The 21,829-nt window shown below is 37.5% G+C and overlaps 1 protein-coding gene across 4 annotated transcripts; it reads right to left on the minus strand.

Moving 5' to 3' along the window:
• Window positions 1-157: 157 nt before the first annotated feature.
• On the minus strand, window positions 158-18,886 carry LOC113692163 (protein PHOTOPERIOD-INDEPENDENT EARLY FLOWERING 1). 4 transcript variants are annotated; one of them, XM_027210530.2, is made up of 21 exons: window positions 18,377-18,886; window positions 15,038-15,131; window positions 13,862-13,942; window positions 13,646-13,753; window positions 13,443-13,523; window positions 13,264-13,352; window positions 13,004-13,140; window positions 12,858-12,919; window positions 11,946-12,078; window positions 10,653-10,718; window positions 10,499-10,572; window positions 10,283-10,414; window positions 9,432-9,482; window positions 8,327-8,395; window positions 8,106-8,168; window positions 4,934-8,018; window positions 4,586-4,650; window positions 4,332-4,402; window positions 3,438-4,215; window positions 1,704-2,197; window positions 158-1,056 (listed from the first exon to the last, which is right to left on the minus strand). In XM_027210530.2, the coding sequence occupies exons 2-21, from the start codon at window positions 15,095-15,097 to the stop codon at window positions 621-623; spliced, it is 6,135 nt and encodes a 2,044-aa protein (XP_027066331.2). In that variant the 5' UTR covers window positions 15,098-15,131; window positions 18,377-18,886; the 3' UTR covers window positions 158-620. The 4 variants fall into 4 exon arrangements, with proteins under 4 accessions (XP_027066331.2, XP_027066330.2, XP_071909187.1 ...); XM_027210529.2 differs by having other exon boundaries at window positions 10,499-10,581; XM_072053086.1 differs by having other exon boundaries at window positions 10,499-10,581; window positions 15,038-15,537.
• Window positions 18,887-21,829: the final 2,943 nt, after the last annotated feature.

A 21,829-nucleotide genomic window follows, 5' to 3' on the forward strand; every position in this document is an offset into this window, starting at 1 on the left:
CCAGGAAACATTACTCCCCTTCGGGAACATTACCTGCAGCAGCTCTATGAACTCGCATTAGCAGCACATACCGGACTTGCATTTGTCTTCATGCAAACTATCTAGTAAACTCAGGAAGCACAGCCACAACACACACACAAACAGAGAGAGAAAGAGAAGCAGGTAAAAATGGTATCCTTTTAATTTCATTGATAAGGTTTTCCTCTATCACTATTGAATAGAATGTGCCAACATAAACCAATTCATGATTTCCCCCAAAACTGCAAGCACATAATTCCCCCCACGAAAGAAAAGAAAATATCAATAGCTCAATGGCCTGTCAGATCAATAGTATATTACACTCTGCATGTAGTACTCCGCTTCATCCAACCACCTACACCAGATCATTGTCCCACAAGTAAACCACAGGTCTGGCTGAATCTTGCCCTCTTTTTAACAAGCATCACAACAATACACCTTGGTCTACCTTGCCCCCGAGAGCATGCAAATGATTCTCCAGTCTCAAGTATTCGATACTCTCCTTGACTGGGAGTCAGATCCCGTGAGGCTTTAATTGCCAAAGCTTAAGCCAAGTCTCACTTGGAAATCTCAGAGCATTTGCCAGATTCCAAATTCAACCTTTAGCCAATATCTGTAAATTCTGGCAATATCAAATAATCATCCAACCCAGAAATGAACCCAGGAACATAGTCATGTGCAACCATATCTGAGCTGTCAGTTGCCATTGGAAGTTCAGGATTGATGTTAAAGGGAGAACTGACACAAAGGTCAGCCATTCCAATTTCAGCGCTGCTGGTTGATACCACATCATCTTTTACACAGAAATCACTGAATACTGGATGGAGTACTGGATCAGCTGCAAGATTACGGGCATCACTAGATTCTGTAGTTGTCTTTCTCAATTTTGATCTGGACGACTTATTTGAATCAGAAACTAATAGCTTGTGTTTCCCCAGAGATTGTACTTTCATTGGAGTTCGAGACTTTGCATCCCCAACAGGGAAAGCCAAAGTAGCCCAACCAAAACTATCTTCAAGACAAGCTCTAGATGCAGCTCTGTAAAGAACCAAGAGTTACATATTAAGTTCTCAAAAACTATATAACATATTGCTTATAAATACACTAAATAGCAAGTGCTTAGTTGTCAATCAAAGAAAAAGTAAAAAGGGCAGCAACCTTATTTTCAACTTTGCATTTTTCTTTATTTTAGGTGATTTCATGAAACACAGGACTGCATTAATGAATAAGAAATAAACCCAAGGACAAAATTGACCAATCAAGAGATTAAGAGAGTGTTCGAAGACAAGGTTGAGGCCCCAAGAAAGATTTCATCCTAACATCTCATATACCATAAATAAAATGGCTTGAAAATAGCACAAATATTCGGGAAAAACAAAGAGTGATAGACACTTAATTTTCCCAAAGCCGGCACTTGTCAATAATAGGTGCAAGAAAGAAAAAGGAAAGTTCCAGTGAAATTGTATGTGGCTCCATGGTGACAGACAGTAACATATTTAGTAAAAAACCGAAGAAAAACATTCCTGCTTTACTCCACAGGGTAGCAATAGCCATGTAGAGTTTGTTTGCTTCTAGGCAGTTGGATGATGCACTTGCAAATCATTGAATCGAGAATACAGCACAGCACATTAACTTAAGTTTTTATTATTAAAAGCAAGTAAATGTCTTGCTGCAATAAGCAATACCTGAGATGCTTTTCTTGTCCAATGGTTTTTGAAGATGGTGGAGTCTCACGCCCAAGTATTGAAAGATTTACAACAGATGGAAGGTTTAATGTTGCATCATGCTCACCACCCAGTAATTGTAGCGTAACATCGAGTCTCTCTGAAACAACAGAAGCTTCATCCCTCTGCTTGGAGATAGGAACATTGTCATCCTTTTTAGCTGTGTGATCATCACAGAGAGCAGCTGCTACTAACTTACCACATGCAAAAGAATTGGTGAATTTCATCGACTCCAACGATTCTCCACTGAAATCCCTGGAGACGACGTTCAACGGAGAGGTGACTGCCTTTCGATAAGAAGAGGAGGCATTTTGAGAAGGTGCCAGGTTGTGTCTGTTAGTCTTAAGAGATGAGAACCTCCATACAGAAGAAAGAAGGGCAAAAAAATGCTTTTGAATAAGAGGTTCAGCATCAGAAAACTGAGAAGCAACATCTAGCAACATCCTGGTATGGTCCTGGCGCAAAAGGAGGACAGGGATTAGCTAAATCTAAACAAAAGCTTCTTCCATATTGACAAGGCAGAGTGCATTGACAATGCATTTTACTAAAGAAACTTGAGATAACATTTAAACCAAAAAACTGTAGGTAAAAAATGAGAAACTACAAAAAAAAGTAATACCATCTCCAATTGATGAAAGTTGACAATGTACTATAAAATGAATAATAGACCAAAAGAAGGCTAGATTTGCCATAACCAACAATACTTTTGAAGCAGCTCATTCAAATAATACACACCAAAAGAAATACACTCATTTGCAAAGTTTTCATGATGCTATAAATTCTTGTACAATCTCAAGACGCTATCTCCATGTAAAATGAGGCACAGAAATACCTGGAGAACAATGCATTGAACATATGTACACATAATGAAGGATAGAATGATGCAAGAATTTAAGGAAAAGCTCGACACTCAGTCTGCAGCAGCATTGAACCACATCATCAATTTCAAGGTATTGTGCATCATTTGAAAAACCTTTAGCTTCATTATATCTTCTTATTTTACAAAATATCAAGGAATCTCATCCTATCAACAATTCTAAGGTCATAGCTGGGGTCCCTGATTCATGCTCTAAGCAAAGTGCAAACTGCGCTTTATCAGAATCCTGAGTTGTAAACAAGTTACCAGTCCAATTAGAGTCAAGAACATTAAGATTAGCACTTCTTAACCATTGCCACTTCAAATTTAAGTAGGCACAATAGCTATAATTCAAAACCTCATAACTTTCCTACTGTAACTCATAAGCACAGACATTTATTAGGACAGAACATCACATCATATACGTATACATAAGCATATGTGTGCATATAGCAGCTTAATGTCCAGGTAAAACATGATCCTTTCTGGGTATTTTAACCCACAACACAGTACTCAAATGCAGAAACAAGTATAAATAGACACACGTACTTTCAAAGTTGCTTAATTTGTGCAAAAAAAAAAGAGAGAGAAAAGCAGGTGGTGATTTCTCTTTGGCAACACATAAACCATACAACAATGACCAAGACACAGGTTATTGGAATGTGAAACATTGTCCTATTGAGATGCCTCACTCACAATTCTACTCTAGAATTTCTGCTAGTCCAAGCTGTTATTTTAGGCTTGACTAAGGAATCCACTTATTAACATTTTATATGTGATTCTGTTCCAAATATTTTTTCCATTAGTACAGAGGGAGATTCATTGTTGAATGTGCTTACCTCAGTTACTTTAAGAAGACCCTTCCCAGAGCCAGTATTGCTGGCTTTGTCATTGTTCACAGGATCAGTGCTAGTCAAAACATATCTTTGAATAAGCTCCCTGAACCTCTCACAACAGTGGACAGGATATCGGTACCTGCCACGATAAAGCCCACCAGTAGACATACCATACAGCATTTCACTCACCAAGCTCCAATTTGCACCATACTCATGCACAGCAGCACATAGAATAGCATCCTCCTGAGGCGACCAAAAATCAGGGACAGGAAAACAATCTTTGGGCCACATATTCCCTTTCTTCTTAAGTTTCTCTGGTCTAATGGTCATAACCCGCTTCACAGGCATAGGGATGATTGAAACTTTCTTTCCGATCTTACTCCTGCTCACAGACTTAAGTTCAACATCAACTACTCTACTCTCACATTGCCTAGAATATTTGGTATCATTCTGCAGCTTTCCCAGCATTTTGGAGTCTAAAACAGAGGAGCACATCTCAGGAGCCTTCTTAAACTTCTTGGACTTCTTTGTGCTTCTCTCTTCATCAACCCATGGTGCTTGTTTACGTTTCTTCTCCAGCCTTCGACACGGAGACACATCACCAGAGGAAGTCATTTCATCATCATACAGAGATTCTCCATCAATAGACATCAGTTCCATCGCTGACTCCTCCTTAACGGCTTTGAACTCAGAAGCTAAAGCTCCTTTCTTCAGAGATTTGAACTTGGCTTTCTTTGTCTTTTTCTTTGACTTGGGTTTACGAACAGTTGATATCTGATTTCTGCATACCACACAGAGCTAGCTATATAACACACAATAATTTCCTAATACTGCAGTGACCACCTAGATACAAAGTGCGCTGGGGATAGATAGGAAAATTCTCAGCAGCATACTTACCTCACGGAATCAGAATACCCATATTCTGCAAGTTCCTTCTCTTTAGCTTCAGCTTCCAGTTCTTCCATCAACTACCAAGTATTTTTAAAACAACCTCATCAGTAGAATAAAGTAAAAATTGCAGGAAAGGCATGGTTTAGGGTGTCCTTACAAGCTGGAAAATCTACAATTGCTTTTCATTCAGGAAGTTTTCTATTTCGTTTCGCTTTTCTAGAGAGTTTATAAAAAACAAAAGTATTATTGGTGCCACTAACCTGATGCTGGGTCAAAGCCTCAACTTGCTGACGATATACCTCAGTTGCAAAATCAGCATCCCAACCTGATATTGGCAGGAATTTTGAGCATTAATACTACTAAGACCTCAGACCATGCATTACTCATGTGATTCATCTACAAGCTAAACACCTAAGACTTGTTCAAGCATCAAAAGAGTCAGAAATTTGTTTAACTCAATAAAACATGAAAACAATAAAATGGAACATATAGGTGCGACATTAAGGCATAATACGCACAGTGTGTCAATGCATTGTTAAGGGATAATATGCATTGTGTCATGATTTCAAGCATTGTCAATGACTAAATTATAGGAAAGAGCTACTTACTTTCATATACAAAAGGTTCTTCATCATCGTCAATATCAGCTTCCATGTCTTCCTTCAACTTTTCAATGCGATCCAGCTCCCACTCCTTTTCCTCAAACTGCACTTGTGATTGTGTTGCTGTCTTATCTATGATTGGGTCCCACAACTCCATAAAGCGTATTGCATAGCGGTCAATTGGACGTAGCTGATTCTCAAAGGACAAAATTGTTTGTCCTGATGCAGCAGCAGCTGCAGCCATCTCTTTGACATCAGCAAGCATATCAAAATCATCTTCCTTACCAGCAAAGGTGATGGATCCACCTTCAACTGGTCCTTCAACATTCAATGCTGCCACACTGTCTTTATTTGATGCCGTAACCTGGCCATCATGCTCAGCAGGCTCATCAGTCTTTAGGTCCTCCTCATTGCCAAATTCTTCTTCTTCCAATCTCCCAATAGCTTCTTCAGTAAATTCTTGATTCTCCACAGCCTCTTCCTGTTCAACCTTCTTCAGTGCCATGTAGTCTGCTTCATCTTCAGCATATTTCAGAGCTGCCTCAACATCAGCATTAGAGAGAGGAACCTCAGAACTTTCATTGCAGTTGTCCTCCTTTTGCACGTTCTCTACTGAAATTTTTTGATGGCCAGTAAACAGTTCCATTGGATCCAGCTTTTTAAAAAATTCAGTGTTATAACCCCCACTCTGGATAACCAAATCATCGAGAACACGTTTCTGATTTGCCTTCTTTAATATATTTTCTTCAATGGTGCTCTCGCTGATTAACCGATATATGTGTACTTCACGTGTCTGTCCTATTCTATGACAACGATCTTGAGCCTGTTGATCCATTGCAGGATTCCAGTCGCTATCATAAAAGATGACTGTATCTGCCCCAACTAAGTTAATGCCGACACCACCACTACGGGTTGATAAAATGAAGAGGAAAATTTTTGGATTAGTGTTGAACCGCTGCATCAATGTTTGCCTCTCTTCTGGCTGAGTGGAGCCATCTAAACGCATGTATGTGTAACCATACAAGTTAATGAAAGCCTCCAAAACATCAAGCATCTTTGTCATCTGGGTAAAAATTAATGCCCTGTGACCTTCTAATTTTAGACGCCTAAGCAAAAGTGCAAGCTCCTGCAACTTGCCACAGTCAAACTGTATAAGACGTCTATCAGGGAAATAGACTTGCCTTCGGACAACTGCAGGCCGCAAAGGAGTGAGAAGAGGAGACAGAACCTCCAAGCATCTTTCCTTGAAAGTCGGTTGAATAAACACAGAACTTCCACCTTTACTGCACCAGCAAACTGGGGTTGGTGCACGGGCAGCAGGGATAGCAAACATGAAACTCTCCACCTGATCAACCATTTTATGAAATCGTTCAACAGGTGATAGTACAATGTCAGCCAGCATCGATGAATATGAGTAAGACAAGGGATTAGACTTCTGATCATGAATCGCATAGACAGGATTTTTTATGGTGACAAGTTCCTGTAAACCTGTTGAGTAAATAGGTTTCCTCCTGCACCTTAAAGAATTCCACCAAGCAATAGATGCTGCCCGCTCCTTTGCTTCTCTCTGTCTCTCCTTCGCAAGTGCCTTCTGGATCTCCTCAAAAATGTTCATCCCATGAAACTTCTTATGCTTATAAGCATGCCCAACTTCTCCACAAACTTGGTTAACACGACCCTCAATCAAGCTTGAGGGGGTAGCAATAGCTTGAATATCTTCACTCTCCCAAGATGACATGCAGTTATCCAGATGTGTAAATGAAAGCCCTAAATCACCAAGGTCCACCGTGGAAAATGGGCGAGGTGTAAGCATTGCACAAACAGATGAGCTTAACTGCAGATCAATGCCAGTCATATCAAAGGAACTGACAATTGGACGGCCTTCAAATAAATCAGGATGGTTGCAAACTTTGCGAAGTTGCATTATGACACTAATCATCCCAAAAAAATTTGAACTAGCAAGGGTGGCTTGGGTCTCTGAGCTAGCAATGAAATCCTCATACAAGTTCCGCTGCCTCTTTGACAGTCTACAATAGATGACATGTTCATACTTCATTGGAAGCTGCTTCTCTACATCCCTCTTCAACCGACGTAATATAAAGGGTCGAAGAACATTGTGCAAGCGATCGACAACCTCTTTATTAACTTTTTCTTGTCCCTCAACCATCCCAGATATGGGATTACTAAACCAGTCCTTAAATTCTTGATGAGATTGAAAAATGTGGGGCATCAAGAAATGCATTAAAGACCATAATTCCATAAGATCATTCTGCAAGGGGGTACCAGTTAAAAGAATGCGCCGTTTTGAGTTGAAATTCAAAAGCGTCTGCCATCTTTGTGACTTCCAATTTTTTATCAGATGAGCTTCATCTAAAATCAAGTATTTCCACTTCTTCCGCTTGAAAACTTTAGCGTCCTGTATAACAAGTCTGTAAGTTGTTATACAAACATGAAAAGAATTTGGTTTTAACCACCCTTGCCTCTTTATTCTTCGCTCTTTAGCACTTCCAAAATACGTCAATATTTTGAAAGCAGGACACCATTTAAGAAACTCCGTTTCCCAATTGAGCATGACGCTAGTTGGAACAACAATGAGATGAGGGCCCCATATCCCCTTCTCACATGCTAGGTGAGCTAGCAGAGCAATTGTCATAATAGTCTTTCCCAAGCCCATCTCATCTGCCAAAATCCCATTAAGTTTCTTCTCATACATGGTAACAAGCCAGTCCAAGCCAATATGTTGATACTCACGAAGAGGATACTTGAGAAGAAAAGGGAATTTCGTACGCACTTTCGTTGTTGAGAATGTATTACCCGTGGGTTGTGCCGATCTAGCAGCAGCAGCTGCATCAGCAATTATGTCTGCACTTTCGCCCTCTCCTCCAGCTTTTGCTACATATTCAGTTTCTGGTTCTTCTACCTCAGAGCAAGCAGCAGGCTGAAATGCACTAAAATTATCTTCTCTGTTTAAAGATACTTTAAGCTCCTTCAACTCACGATCCTTGGGTTCAAGTGAATCCATAAAATTCTCAGAAGCAGAAGCATATTCAGATCCAGTGTCATCATGCTCATCTTTCTCAGAGTCCCAGTCCTAACAAGAAAAATTCAAGCCATCAGAATAATCTCAAAGATATAAGAGTCACTTCAGAAAAACTGAAGCGAGAAATCCACACCATACCTTTTTATACCTTGCAAGCAGATCTTCTATAGGAATTTCACTCTCTTTCTGCAATAGCGCAATCTGAAAAATAGCCATTTAATACATTAAATCAAACCAAACTCAACATTTGATATATCAACTAATAAATGGAAACCAGAACACCGGTATACAAGGATTAGATTATTGGAAAAGTATTTAAAAAAAAAACTAAAATGGAGCAGTGATTGAGCTGTTCTTGCCTCATTTGGGGCATCATTGGGTTCCGCCTTGGCTAGTTCTTCCTCTTCTAACAGGGTTGTCTCATCATCCTGAAGTCAATGTGAAACATAATCTCAAAAAATCCAATCATTTTAAAATCCCAAAAATCAAGATTGGTGACTGATCAAGAAGATATACTCTAATTAACAAAGGCAAAAAGTACAATTACCAGATAACCCAAAATTTCACAAAAAAATGCACATCAATAAGACACTAGTAACTAGTAAAAATGCACATCATTTCAACGGAGTAGGAACCTCTATTCTGATTCAACACGCTGTATTTAATGTGCCACTAATTGAACATGAATACACAACAATTATTGATGTCATGGGGCACTGTCCTCAACAAAGACGCATAAGAAGTGCAAATGGAAGGGCAATACTCCATAAGGCTCATTAACTATCAGACCAAGTCTAACTTATTAAAGTAGCAGCAGAAATTTAAGGACTCATTTTTAACCAATACTTCCCTGCATCTCTTTGACATACCATGCCCTAGAGCACATCCTATTATCACACCCAGGAGCACATCCAACAAACAGAACTTGTTGGTTCCCTAAACTGGCAGTTCTATCATCTATGTCTTCATCTACCTCCTACATGGAAGACCTTGCACATCATCCTTAAAAGTATCATCTCTCTCCAACCCACCTTTTGTACTACATCCACATGCACATCACATCCAATCTTCAATATTCACCAACCCACGCAACCTCTAAATGCATAACACAGCTCCCATGGCCATACCTTTTGGTAACTTCCTTCATACAGTTAGGAAGCTGATGTGATTCTATGAGAAACCATAAAATTTTCCATAAAGAATGATATGTTCTACTATCTACTTCCTTTCCAACTCAAGAGCTCTTGCTCACTGCAGGTTGCTTTATGTTCTAAAAATCATTCCTCTGAAAAACCAATTACATCTCACTACCTGCAAAACCTCCTCAAGAATCACCAATAATTTTCTTAGTAGTGTATTTGCTACCTTAAAGCTAAGTGGATGGAGTCTCAAAGAACACACAAATACACACTACTACACATCCAATTTTAAAAAAAAAAATCTTTTTGATAATGAAAGGTTTACCATAAAATCGTCTTTTTCCTCTCCTGTACCAATGTCAAAATCTTCATCATCCTGCACATGAAAGAGGATAAAACAGATTTAGCTCTATAATCGGCGAGCTACAAAAGTAAGGTGATCTTTAAATAATTTCAGCCACACACTTCGATCACCATCAAACATATGAAGCAAAGCAGAGAGGACACATGACAGAAAAAAAAGAGCTATACTTAAACTACAATAAAGCTTCTGTACAGGAAAACACCTTTTGGCCAATAATGGAGTTTAATATCGTGTTTCAGAAAGAAAAAGTAATATAACGGTGACCATTAACGAACCAAGAGCACCAGAAATGGTTATAATGTAGAGCAGCTCTAAAAAAAATGAAACACTAACCAAATTTCACAACAGTTTGATAACCTTTCTTCCAATATCAGTGACCAAGGTGAAAAAGATCAAATACTTAGAAACCTTGTATACACTCAGCTTTTGTCTATACCCTATCAAGAAAAAGATAACAGAAGTCTGAAACCTATTCATTCTTCATAAAGTAACTGCAATCCCTATACAGATTAAATCTCTAAGAATGGCCATTTGACAAGATCCGCCAGGTGTAGTCAATTTACACTTTTAAAATTGAACAGCACCAAGCTCAACCTTCAACTTGATGGTGAAACTCACCCCACACTACCATGTAAAGACATCCACCCATCAACCTTTCTGCATCCTAATTTAACACAGCCTTCAAATTGACCATGTACTTGCAAATAGTACAGGTCCTAGATGTTCCATATCTGATACAATAATTGAAACATCAAAACAGTAGAAAACTACTGCAGGTACAATCCAGAGAGATTATCATTTCCAATCTTTACCTGTTCATCACTATAATCATCCAAAATGCACTGTTTCTCCCAGTCTTGAAATTTATTTGGAGTTCTTACTTTGTGCACTTGAACATCCAAAAAGTGATTGTTGGAATTGTGTAAAAAGCCATTACTCCCAACCTGTAATATAGAGCGAAAACATTAAGTTGAGTGAAGAGATAGCTCAACAATTCATTACAATAACCACAAGCACATACAACTTACACAACGACGACCAGGAGATACTGGTGAGCTGCTTCTACCATTTGCAGACACAGTACCAATTTTGTTCTCTTTGCCTGTATTGTCTTAATAAAATCCAAAATGAGAAGGTAACTATAGCCAATAAAGCAGAAAGCCAATTACTATAGACACTCACCATTTTCAACTGGCCCATTAGCTCCAGTAGCAACAGCAGTTTGTTCTGGACTAGCTTTTCTGCTGACTGAAAATTTGTATTAATTAGAAATTGCAAATTGCATAAATTAGGTTTTTTTTTGGGGGGGTCCTACTGAATGTTTTCTAACTAGGGCATGATAACAAAAATCAGTATTGAACCATAGAGAACAAGAATAGGAGGGTAGATAGCAAGACAGAGAATTCTATTGTCTCTTGTGCTCTCCCCCCTCCCCCGCCCAAACAACACACACCCTCTATATTACACAGAGAGATACATAGCTCTAGTTTTATTCTGATTTCCCTCTGTCAGGGTACCAATCTGGTTATCGTTTTCTGCAATAATTTCATGGAGCTACTTTTCTCATTCCAAAACCACAAAAGTTACCCTCCGCTGCAATAACTTCTTTGCAAGCTCTCAGGTGCTTATAATGCCTTATTGTCAAAATAAAAACACATCTCATCAGACAAGGTTAAGGCCTCTGAATAAGGGCTCATTCTCATCCCCTTTAGAATTTCCAAAATTCAATCATGGTGAACCATCAAAATCAACAAAAGCTTCTCTTTGGTAGATGGTCAGTTTTGGCTCTCTTGGTATTAAAAAATAAAAAATCTAGATGCAAAAAGTAAAAGATAAAAAAATAAGAAATCAAATCAAATCCATAATCAGGATAAATAATCAACCAAGAACAAGCCTTAAGAAGCATAGGTTCTATCAGGAAGAGCCAAGAGCAGTAGTACGTGTAAGAAACTCAGATTCTAGATTAGAAACAAGGATTGTTGTTTGCAAAAGGTAAGACCATTTGTCCTTTAAAATTTGGCATTGTCAAGAACGTCAATGATCAGCAGTTTAGAACCAACTTCAACAGAGAAGTAATCATAGACGTGGCCAGAGCCGTGAATAGATCCTAGATTGGTCCAATAAAACTTGCTATGAACAATTACCTCAAACAGATTCACAACGCTCAAGAGCACACAAGAGGGCAGGCCTACTTAGGTTATGCTACTAAGCATTCAAAGGACAAATAACTCTCAAGTTATCATGACAAGATGAAGTATAAATCATGCAAGGCTATAATCTTAGATGGCTCCAAAGATTCATGATAAGGATTAATACATGATATGCCACATAAATTCCCCTCGAATTGAAGCTTAAATTCCAGCATTAAACTTAACCGTCTGGCTAGTTGCGCTTCTGGAATAAGGGCAGGTGAAGTTACAGAAAATGCAAGAAAGCAAAGATATCTTGACAAAAGATCTAGTAAATTAGGAATACCTCTCTCCTCATAGCGTTTAAGAAGCTCCTCCAGAGGAAGATCTATTTCATCTTGTAAAGCTGCTAATTCTTCTTCCCGTTCTTCTTTGGTTATGAGAGCCTCATCCTGCTCAATAGTATGCTCATCATCTTCCTAAAGCAGTATCACCACACATGGAAACAGTTTCATAAGTGCACAGATGCGCTGAATAAATACCAGAATGCAGCATCAAAATCAACAAACATCAATCATAACTTTTACTAGCTTCAAAAGTCTCAATTTTATTAACCAAAAATAAGTATAGCACCGGCATCGCACATAAACATGTCTCAATTGTCAATAGTATGGCAGAATTGCAGACAACCCACACATTATAACAAAGTTGCATATGAGTATGCACCTATATAAAGTGCTCAGTCAATATTTTGGTTTCCCCTGGTTCAGAGCAAAATGCTGCCAAAGAAAGATTAAAACTTTACAAAAATTGTAGTGCATTACAAATAGAGGAAACAAACGCATCTGATGATGCAACCACCTATAAGTAGTTAACCAACCCCCCCCCCCCAAAAAAAAAAACCCAAAAAAAGAACCCCTTCTTCCACCACATAATAACACTTTCTGGATACCTATGCTCAAATTCTTGAAAGATTAAGCACAAGTAGCTGTATCAAAAGGAAATGCCTAGTACTCGGGTATGAATGGTACATGGATGACAAAAACAAATATAAGGAAACGTAAACGGCAATAAGTCTGAACACCAATTTAACAAAATGCTTAAAGAACAGAAAGAGGCTGCAAGAAGTCATGGTTTGTTCAACACACAGTTAACTATTTCCTAGAATCCGTCCATATCACAGTGAAGATTCCCAAATAGAAAGTAAAGACAACATCACAAAGAAACAGAAAAAATAAAATAAAATAAAAAACCTTACCGATTCATCCTCAGAGTCCATATCATAATCCCCATCTATATCCGGTCCATTTGATTGAGATTCTATCAATATTACTCAAGTAAGGTACTGCACAAGGTCATCATAAGATGTAACCCAACAGAGAACATAATAAGAAATCTTCTTACCAATATTCGGTTCAGCACTTCCCCTGTCATAGTCACCTTCTTTGTACTCGATCCTCATTCGTTCTTGCGGTGAACTCGAGTCCAATTTGCAATGACCTGGAGAGCTAACAAGGTTCTCTGCCAGCATTGTTGAGTACCTGAAAATTCAAGCATTGATACATCATTTTATCTTGCAGTGACAGGCACAACCAGAAAAATATGAAAAGGGCATGTTATTGTTCCTGATCTATAGGGTTACCAGAAAGCAGGCCCCAACGTACCTTTCGGTTTGCCCAAGGAGGAACTCAAGTTGTTTATCAAGTGCCTTTTTCTTCTTCTCATCAAGCTCCAGCTGATGCTTGTAAAGAACCTAAAAACATAAAGTTAAAAGAATTTTTCAAGCAATTTCCAATAACTCTGAGACGCTTAGTGGAAGAAATTGACCAAATATTCATTTTACCAGCTTCTCTATTTTCAACCAAAATTTCTTCACGTCTTTAGAAATGTTGAGTGCAACTTTTTTCAACCTATGCTCTTCTTCCTGGTAACATTCATGGACATAATTATATGACTATCAAATCAGTGTGAACCACAAAAGATAAAGAGAATTTGATTTTGCTACATTTATTAGTATAAATACAGTTTAATGTAGAAACACAGAACCTTCACTCTCTTCTCTCCTCTTGTAGCCTGCTCCAACATACCCTTGCTGGCTCTGATTGCAACCTTCTTTGCCTGTGCCAATTTCCACTTTCTCTCTGACTCAAAGTCCTGAATGATACGTTTGGTAGTGTAAGGGAAAAGTCAAAGTATAATTTATCACTTACAAAAATTTTGCTGAATGAAGAATTCACTCCAAAAAACAAAAAGAGATGCTACCTTTGACAACCAAACCATCTCCTCCAAAACATGATCCCAATGTGCTTTAGGACGCCGAGGTTCTTTTGGAGCTTCAAGCGCCTATCAATATGAAATACATCAATGAATTGCTGCGCGCATCAGACTTCCATAGAAAAAATATTCAACAAACTTTGTGTGCTGAATCTTAAACCACAAGATTCTATACCACCTCAAAGAACCAGAATCTCTCTCTCTCTCTCTCCCCCTATTTTTAATGGAATACGGCAAATTAAGTAGACCATCAATTATACTGAAGCATGACTTCAAGCTACTCAATTTTGACTCCACAAAAGATACTAATTCCTTCATAACAGTTTTGTTTAAGTCAGCTCAAATGAATCAAAACAAATGCTAAAAGCACCATACAAATACGTCAGAATGGTGCAATTACAGAAAGACATCACTGTCAAACAGAACACACAATTTGAAATACAGAAGTATAAAAGAAAAAAAAACTTAACTGTCAAACCAACTATTTGATGGGCCATGACAGTCTAACATGTATAATTCTGGATGGATTTGAAATTTGAAGTGACAAAATGTTTCGGATTTAAGTACACGATATATTCTACATTATGTAAAACTCAACTCCGTGATCTGCAATAGAATTTGGGCAGCATCCACTGAAGAAAGGAAACAAAGCCAAGTTCACATTCATTAAGTAGTTAATCTCTCAATAACTCAAGTTTGAGTCCCAGTTCATTTGTAACTCTTGTGAGTTGCTACGATACAAGAAAGGAGCATTTTGAGTTACTGACTACATTTGTCTACAGTCATTTATTTACCAATGTAATCTCATAATAAAGAGCAAGATTTTGTCATATGTTTGTAAGCTGAAAGAGATGTAATAAGATGGGAAAAGGTTGCCCTTGTTTTTGTGCAGTTAGATTACATTTAAGCTGCAAAACTTCAGTTGTGCAGGGCCCACAGCAACCAGTTCAAGTAGCACATCAATCAATTTCGCAATGAAATTGACTATTACAATGTAGAACTCCTTTAGAATGTGTGCTTGCTTGTAGGTTCGAGATAAGTAGTACATTGATAAAGAAAGAGTAATAAAGGAGTATCAGAAGCTCGATATAAGATATACATCCACTGCCAACAGATTAGATGTAACAGTGAAGGGCCTCAAACAAGAGAGTTCTTTTCTCTTACTTTCTGCCGCCTGGCTCGCGTTTCATGGTCAAGCTTAGACCTGGGACCTTTGGAGGCCATGAGTATCCTTAGATCCCTATGTCATACTCAAATCCTGCACACAGAAAAAAAAGAAAATTCAGATGAGTTTGACTGCATGACATCCACATGATCAAAAATAAACATTTCGATCAATACACGTCTCCAAAAAAAAAAGGTAAGATGATCAAAAACCCAAGATAAAGCCTCAGATGAAATAATCTAATCATAAGTTCGATCTTCCAACTTGCAGTTATATGTAATTAGTTATAATGGTCACAAGTAAGAAGATAGCTTCCTGTGGTTTTGTTCCACTAGCATATCTAAGTTCCTCCCCAAACTACTGCCAAAAGTTGATTACACCAAGACAGCTTAGATATCTTGATTGCTTTAATTTTAGCAACACAGTTGCAGGTTCATATAAAAGATTGATTTCGCCTTCTGAAGATCCTATCTGACAATGAAGTGCAAAAGTGATCCTCCTGGTTAAGAGTCAAATATACAGAATAACCAAAAAGAAATCAGCTTACATCCATAAATAAGTAGCCAAATAACAGAACAGAATCGCCATGGTGGTAGATTTTTTCAATGGCGTCAAAAAAAAATCATATAAGTCAGGACAAATCATGCTGATCTTTACTTTCTACTCAAAAAACATGGCAAAGAGAAAAGATAAACGTTTTTCAACATTTCAAGTTTCAATTTCCCATCAACTAGGAATCCGAGCTGATTAAAATAAATTAAGTCCAAAAATGCCAAGGAGTGACCAGGACTTTTCTCGTGATATGTCGCCAGGAAAGGTATAGGTGGGTTCATTAACTCGTAGGGAAATGTATTCAAGGATTGAAGTCTCAAGGTACATCTTATGAACATAAACTAGATTTGAAGTAATATGAAATATTTCTCAATGCAGGGGCATGGGTGTTATTTAACAAAAGGAAGAATTGTGCTGAAATTACTTAACAAAAATTTCCAAGCGACTACATGGGCATAAGCTGTTAACATTGGTTGCACAGTGTTTTATATCAGTTTATTTGTAAAGATTGAAGGACGGTGAATCAATATGGTACCAAATCCAATGTTCATACTACAGAAGGTAACCCAATTAAACTGGAAGTTTTTTTAATTAAAAAAAAAAAGGAAAAAAACCACATTTGGGCAGGGGGCATGGGAGTTAGGAGGGTGAACCTGGTTAGAGAGTGTGCTGCTTGGTAACAAACCTGGCTTGACAATTAACGCAGGAGTTACTTAACTCTATTTGCAAGATTCAAGGCAAGAACCACTTACAATTTAAATTACCATGGAAAACATCCTTAGATCAACTAAATCTTTACATCTCATGTCATGTAACTATATTAACTCACTACTAAGAAGAAAATCCATGAAACATCACTCAAGAAAACTACCATTTGCTCAGTCACTCTCTTTGATAGTGCAAAGAATTATTACTTCCATTCAAGAATTTTAAACTGGGTAAACATAAAACTAAAATATATATATATCTCTACCTCAGGGATGCAAACCTCAAAATGAGGTTGTTAGTAGTCCCTTTACCAAATGATTTATGTTTTCAACTTTTAAAAACTAATTCAATTCTACCTATATCGCTGTTCCCCTATCTGGATCAAATAAATAACCATTTAACTTCAAGCATATGTCCTTACAATGCCCATTTAGATAAAGTTAGTCATTCATGTTCTAAAGTCTAAAGACCAGGCTTCACAGAAAGAACAAAAAAGCAAATCAAAACAAGATCTGGGCAAAAATTAGTTGGACTTGTGTACAATAGTCAGTGGCTAAATTGTTTCACATAAAAGAGCATTGCTTTCAACAGGCATCATAGCCCCCTAGTTACCATCCTTACATCAAATTTTCACTCCCTAAATCTCTGTTGAGATAGAGCAAGAGATTATTACTTATTAAGAAGAAAAAGAGCCCTGCTCTAGAGACATATTGAAAGTAGTTTGTTCCCAATACCTGCACCTTAACATCTTGTAAGCTATAGTAAACAAACAATCACTTTACAATGTTTAACTGCATCATGTAATCATTTTCCCTCACAATATGCCATCCTAAATTCAATCAGCATCATTTACAGGAGCAACTGTATTGGAGAAAGCCGAGAGAGATCTTAGCTGAAGTGACTAGATAAATGTATATTATCCAAAAAAAAATCACTTTCCATGTGGATTTACAGGGCAACACATATATGTCAAAACCTAGTGACAAGAGACTATCAAAGTCACATCTCAAGTTTCCATCTTTGCCAGGTTCCAGCAATCAAAATGACTGGAAGAACAAGTTTGTCACTGCAATCTTATATCTTACATCCAGTATTCAGATCATGAATGATTCAAGCACATTTTCTCAGATAGCAAATCTAATCTTCAAAGCACAAATCTGTGAAAGAGTACAGCAAAACATACAGAATCCAATCAATTCCATCGACCCACTTCAGGTTTGCAAGATTGTCACATTACTTGATAAGGCAAAAACAGAAAGGAAACAACATTTTCTCCACAATATGCTGCCTTTTTACATCTTACTCCTACAGGTTTCACATGTTGCTTAAGAAAGAAATCCACAATTCATAGCAAGTACTCACTCTAAGTGCCAGAATAGTGGGAGAAGAAAAAGTGGACAGAAAAGGTTGAGTGGTATTCAATGTGAACCTTGGTTGGCCCATATATAGTTCACATTATAGCTGACTTTAAATTTTTGTAAATAACACATAGTGTATTGTATTTTAATGTCGAAAGCACCCAGCTGTGTCGGTTGCATGTCATTGATACACCCAGACGAATTTTGAAATTACCATCTTCTCCATCTAAATGAGATAAAGAGACCGAGCTCTGGCTCAAGAATTAGACAATGAAACACACACGCTCGCAGGAATCGGATATAGGCCAAAGGTTAAGGGCTAAAAAGGGTGCGAATGTCCATCTTCATCAGCAGAAATAATTCTAACGCAGTATATGTCGTGCACCTATTTCTCTCTTAAGGACTCAAAAATGAGACATGTATCCACAAGTCAAAACTCTAGCTAGGGTTTCACATATTAAACCCAAAAAGAAAAAATAGAAAAAAGGAAACAACTTCAGCTTCTCAATCAAAGCTTCAAACTCCGAAAAGAAAATTTGAATTTAACGTGCATGTCACACTAGCAAACTAGCAGCTCACAGCCAAAGTCTCCTACTTCATCCCAAATAAACAAAAACTAAAACTAAGAAAAACTAACAAATTCACATAATATTTACATGCATAAACAGAATAATGAGAGCAAAGGAAAACAAAACAAAATGAAAAAACAGTGACGCTTACCATCTAAAGGATTCGTCGATGAATAAAAATAGAGAAAAAAGATAAGCTTTTCAGCTCTCCACGAACGCCGACGCCGCCGCCACTGATGGGTGGAAAAAGCGCGCGAGAGGCGCCCAATGTCGAGTATAAATTGATACAAATAAACGTGAAACAGATAGGAAGAGATCTACAGAGGAAGAAAAACGAAAGTTTTTTCTAGTTCGTGAGAAGCTCTTCCTTGAAAGAGTCGCCGGTCTCCGGGGCGTTTTAGGGTTTTCAACGAGAGAAGAAGAGACAGTCTGTCCGGGTTTAAGCGCCGATGGATTCCGACGAGTCTTTGCTCAGATCCGATTTTATACAATCTATTTTTTTTAATGACATAAAAAATAAAATAAAATAAATAGTTTAGGAAAAAGAGGCCTCTTTGGGTTGCTTGTGGGGGCTTTTGTTTCCCAATTTTTTTCTTTTTTTCTTCCTCTTGAGGATCTTTTTTTGGAAGTATTCTCCTGTATTCGAAATAGTATGCACTTTGTACGGGTGAAAAAAAAAATTAGTATGCGCTGATGACGGTGATGAGGTGTGGAGATGAAGGATCATCAAAATTATCTTGGATAAAGTCGTTTGGTGGAGGGTTCTGATTGAAGTTCCGGGGTGGATCGCACGGTTGAAGTTTCATCACCTGCATATGGGAAACTGCATGCTGTACTTTACTAGCATTGCTCCCCTCCTTTTACGTTTTGTTTGTTTGGAGGCGTGTCTACTGAGAAGAATAAACTTGTCCACTTTAATTCCATATTTGGATAAAAGTATTTTGACTTATTTGCATTAAACCCCCCATGATATAAGCGAGTTGCACCTTTTCGTCCCTTAAACTCTTTTTTTTCTTCTTCAGAAATCTGCCCTCGTTCGATTAAGTATGAAAATTTTTTGATAATTCCTTCATACAAAATGATGTTGTGATGACTTAAAATGCCTAGGGTGATTCACTTTTCTTTTTTTCCTCTTTTCATCCCAGGCCATCAATGTCCGCTGTCCATAAACATAAAATGAATTTTTTAAAACGTTGTAATTTGTTATTCTAGATTTGTTGGGTTTAATTACTTTTACTATCCACATTAACAATATACCCTAAAATCAAGATTGGAACAAGATATATATTTCATTGTAAAGCATATTTTATTAAGTAATTTGATTAGTTAAGTACAAATAAATTATTAACTGGAAATGAGGTTTGGATTGGATGGTAAGAGTAAAGGTGTTGCAAGTTTGAGATTTTGGATTCAAGACTTTCCATTTTTTTTTTAAAAAAAATATATATATATTGAAAAGGAATAATAAGTAAAGAAAATGTAGCAAACATAAAACAATGAGTTAAATAAAATTAATTATTTTGTTATAGATATATAGTAATCATTGCATGCATATGGAAGTAAGTATTGTCATGAGTTGAGAGGAGGTAAATTAACAGTCATGTACTAAAACGCATAGAAGTCAACTATACAATATGTTCTCAATTTAAAAAATGATGGAAAATTTTGACTATGAGACAAAAGGAGCAAATTATGGGAAAATCTTGGTGGTAAGGTAAAAGGATAAAATTATTACAAAACACAACAAAGGACAAAAGTGCAACTTAACCCTATTTTCAAGCCGGTTAAATTCAATTAAACTCAATAAGAATTTTGCAGGCCAAAAGTTGGACTTATTGCTTTTCACCCCTACTATAGTAGTTACATTTTGATCAAAGATGAAGTACGTTTCTCAGATAAAGGACAAGTAAAAGTAGGATAATCTCATAGGTTCATGGAGAGATTAGTGTAAATGTAGTTGAGCTCAGAAAAATAATTTATATTAAAGCTCTTTAGCTTTAGATGTGATCTTTTCGAGAGACCAAGGATTTGCTAGAAAGCAATTTCTTTACAAACAAAAGACTAAAAGGGCAAATGGTTTAGCTCGTATTTTTACTAAAATAATTTAAAAAAAAAAGAACTTTTTTCCTTTTTTGAACGAACGTTTTTCATATACCACAAAGTATGAATGTTTGCAATCAAACATTTTTAAAAAAATTCAAATTCGATTCGACCTTCAAAGTCAGGCAATGGTCTGCATAGCCTCATATAAATAAATGTTGTCATTTTAACCCTATTAAATTTTAAAATTTACTTTAATAAAAATTTTGTGTGCTGTATGATCAAATAGACTAACTAACTGGCCTAAATATTTATTAATGGTATAAAAATTTATTAAGACTATTTATGCCTAGCAAGAAGTCAGTAAAAAAGACAAATTTCTCATTTCTGTTGCCCGCCCTTTTCCATCTATCCATCTTCCTACATCTCTCATGCATGTCTATAGACTCTATACAAATGACCCTAGCCTCATCCACAATTATTGTTCCATCTATTGTGCTGCCCACCTCGTCTTTATCCATCCATCTTTTCTTCCATGCAATAGTCTCTTCTATTTATCGTACCCCCTTGCCAGCCCTTTTACGCATTTAGCACAAAAAGTTATGCTCACAAGACATGTCAAAGCAAGTCGTCGATATACATTTTTGCTATAAGGTGAGTGCTTATATGGAGTCCATGCACGATTTTCCTGAAGCTGCTACTTAGTCCCCAGTACTTGGGATTGATGTCCTCAAAACTGCAAATTTTGTTGTTTATAACAATTGTTCATTCCTTTCTTGAATCCATTATTCTCTTTGCAACTGTAGTGCGAAGCACCTACGTACTGTATTCTCAATTGGATGTCAACTTACTGCATAAAATGAAAAGTTACATCTAAAAAGAAAACCTTGTTCCTTGTGTATGCAAAAGGTATGTTTGGATTGGCCTACTTCTGAAGAAAAACATGTTTTTTTGATACAAAATTCATAGTAATATCAAAAAAGATCCTCAAAAACACGCTAGAAACCTAAAACACCTAAAAGACGGACAACCATCCTCCCCTATTACCATCTACTCTTCCTCCAGCTCCACCACCGGCCTTTTTCTGACCCCCTACAGCTCTTGTATCTTACCTTACTTGTTGGCCTTCTTCCATTTCCCTAATCTGGAAAGGGAGTGGGAGGGTAGTGGAAGAAGAGGATGCGGGAGGGAAGGAAAGAGTGGTAGGCTAGAGAGGAGAAAAAACTAGGGCGTTGCAAGAGGTAGATAAGAGTAAGGGGTGGCAGGAAAGGGAGAGGTGGGGAAAGGGTGGCTAGGAACAGGGGGAAAAATAATGGGGGCTAGGTGAAAAAGGGTGCCAGAAAGGAGAGTGTGGGGGAAAGAAAGGGTTGCAAGGGCTAGCTGAGGAGCTAAGGGGCAAGAAGGTGGCGAATACTGAAACGTGACAGTAAAGGAAAGCCGGAAAGGTAACAACATTGGTCGTTACTCGTTAGCCAAGACGTTGGGAAGGGCGATGATGGCTTTAAAAACAACCCTAAAAACATCCAATTGTTTTTTTTTTTAAATACATAAAACACATCCGAGA

Source organism: Coffea arabica, chromosome 6c (assembly GCF_036785885.1).
Source record: "Coffea arabica cultivar ET-39 chromosome 6c, Coffea Arabica ET-39 HiFi, whole genome shotgun sequence".
Classification (NCBI taxonomy): domain Eukaryota; kingdom Viridiplantae; phylum Streptophyta; class Magnoliopsida; order Gentianales; family Rubiaceae; genus Coffea; species Coffea arabica.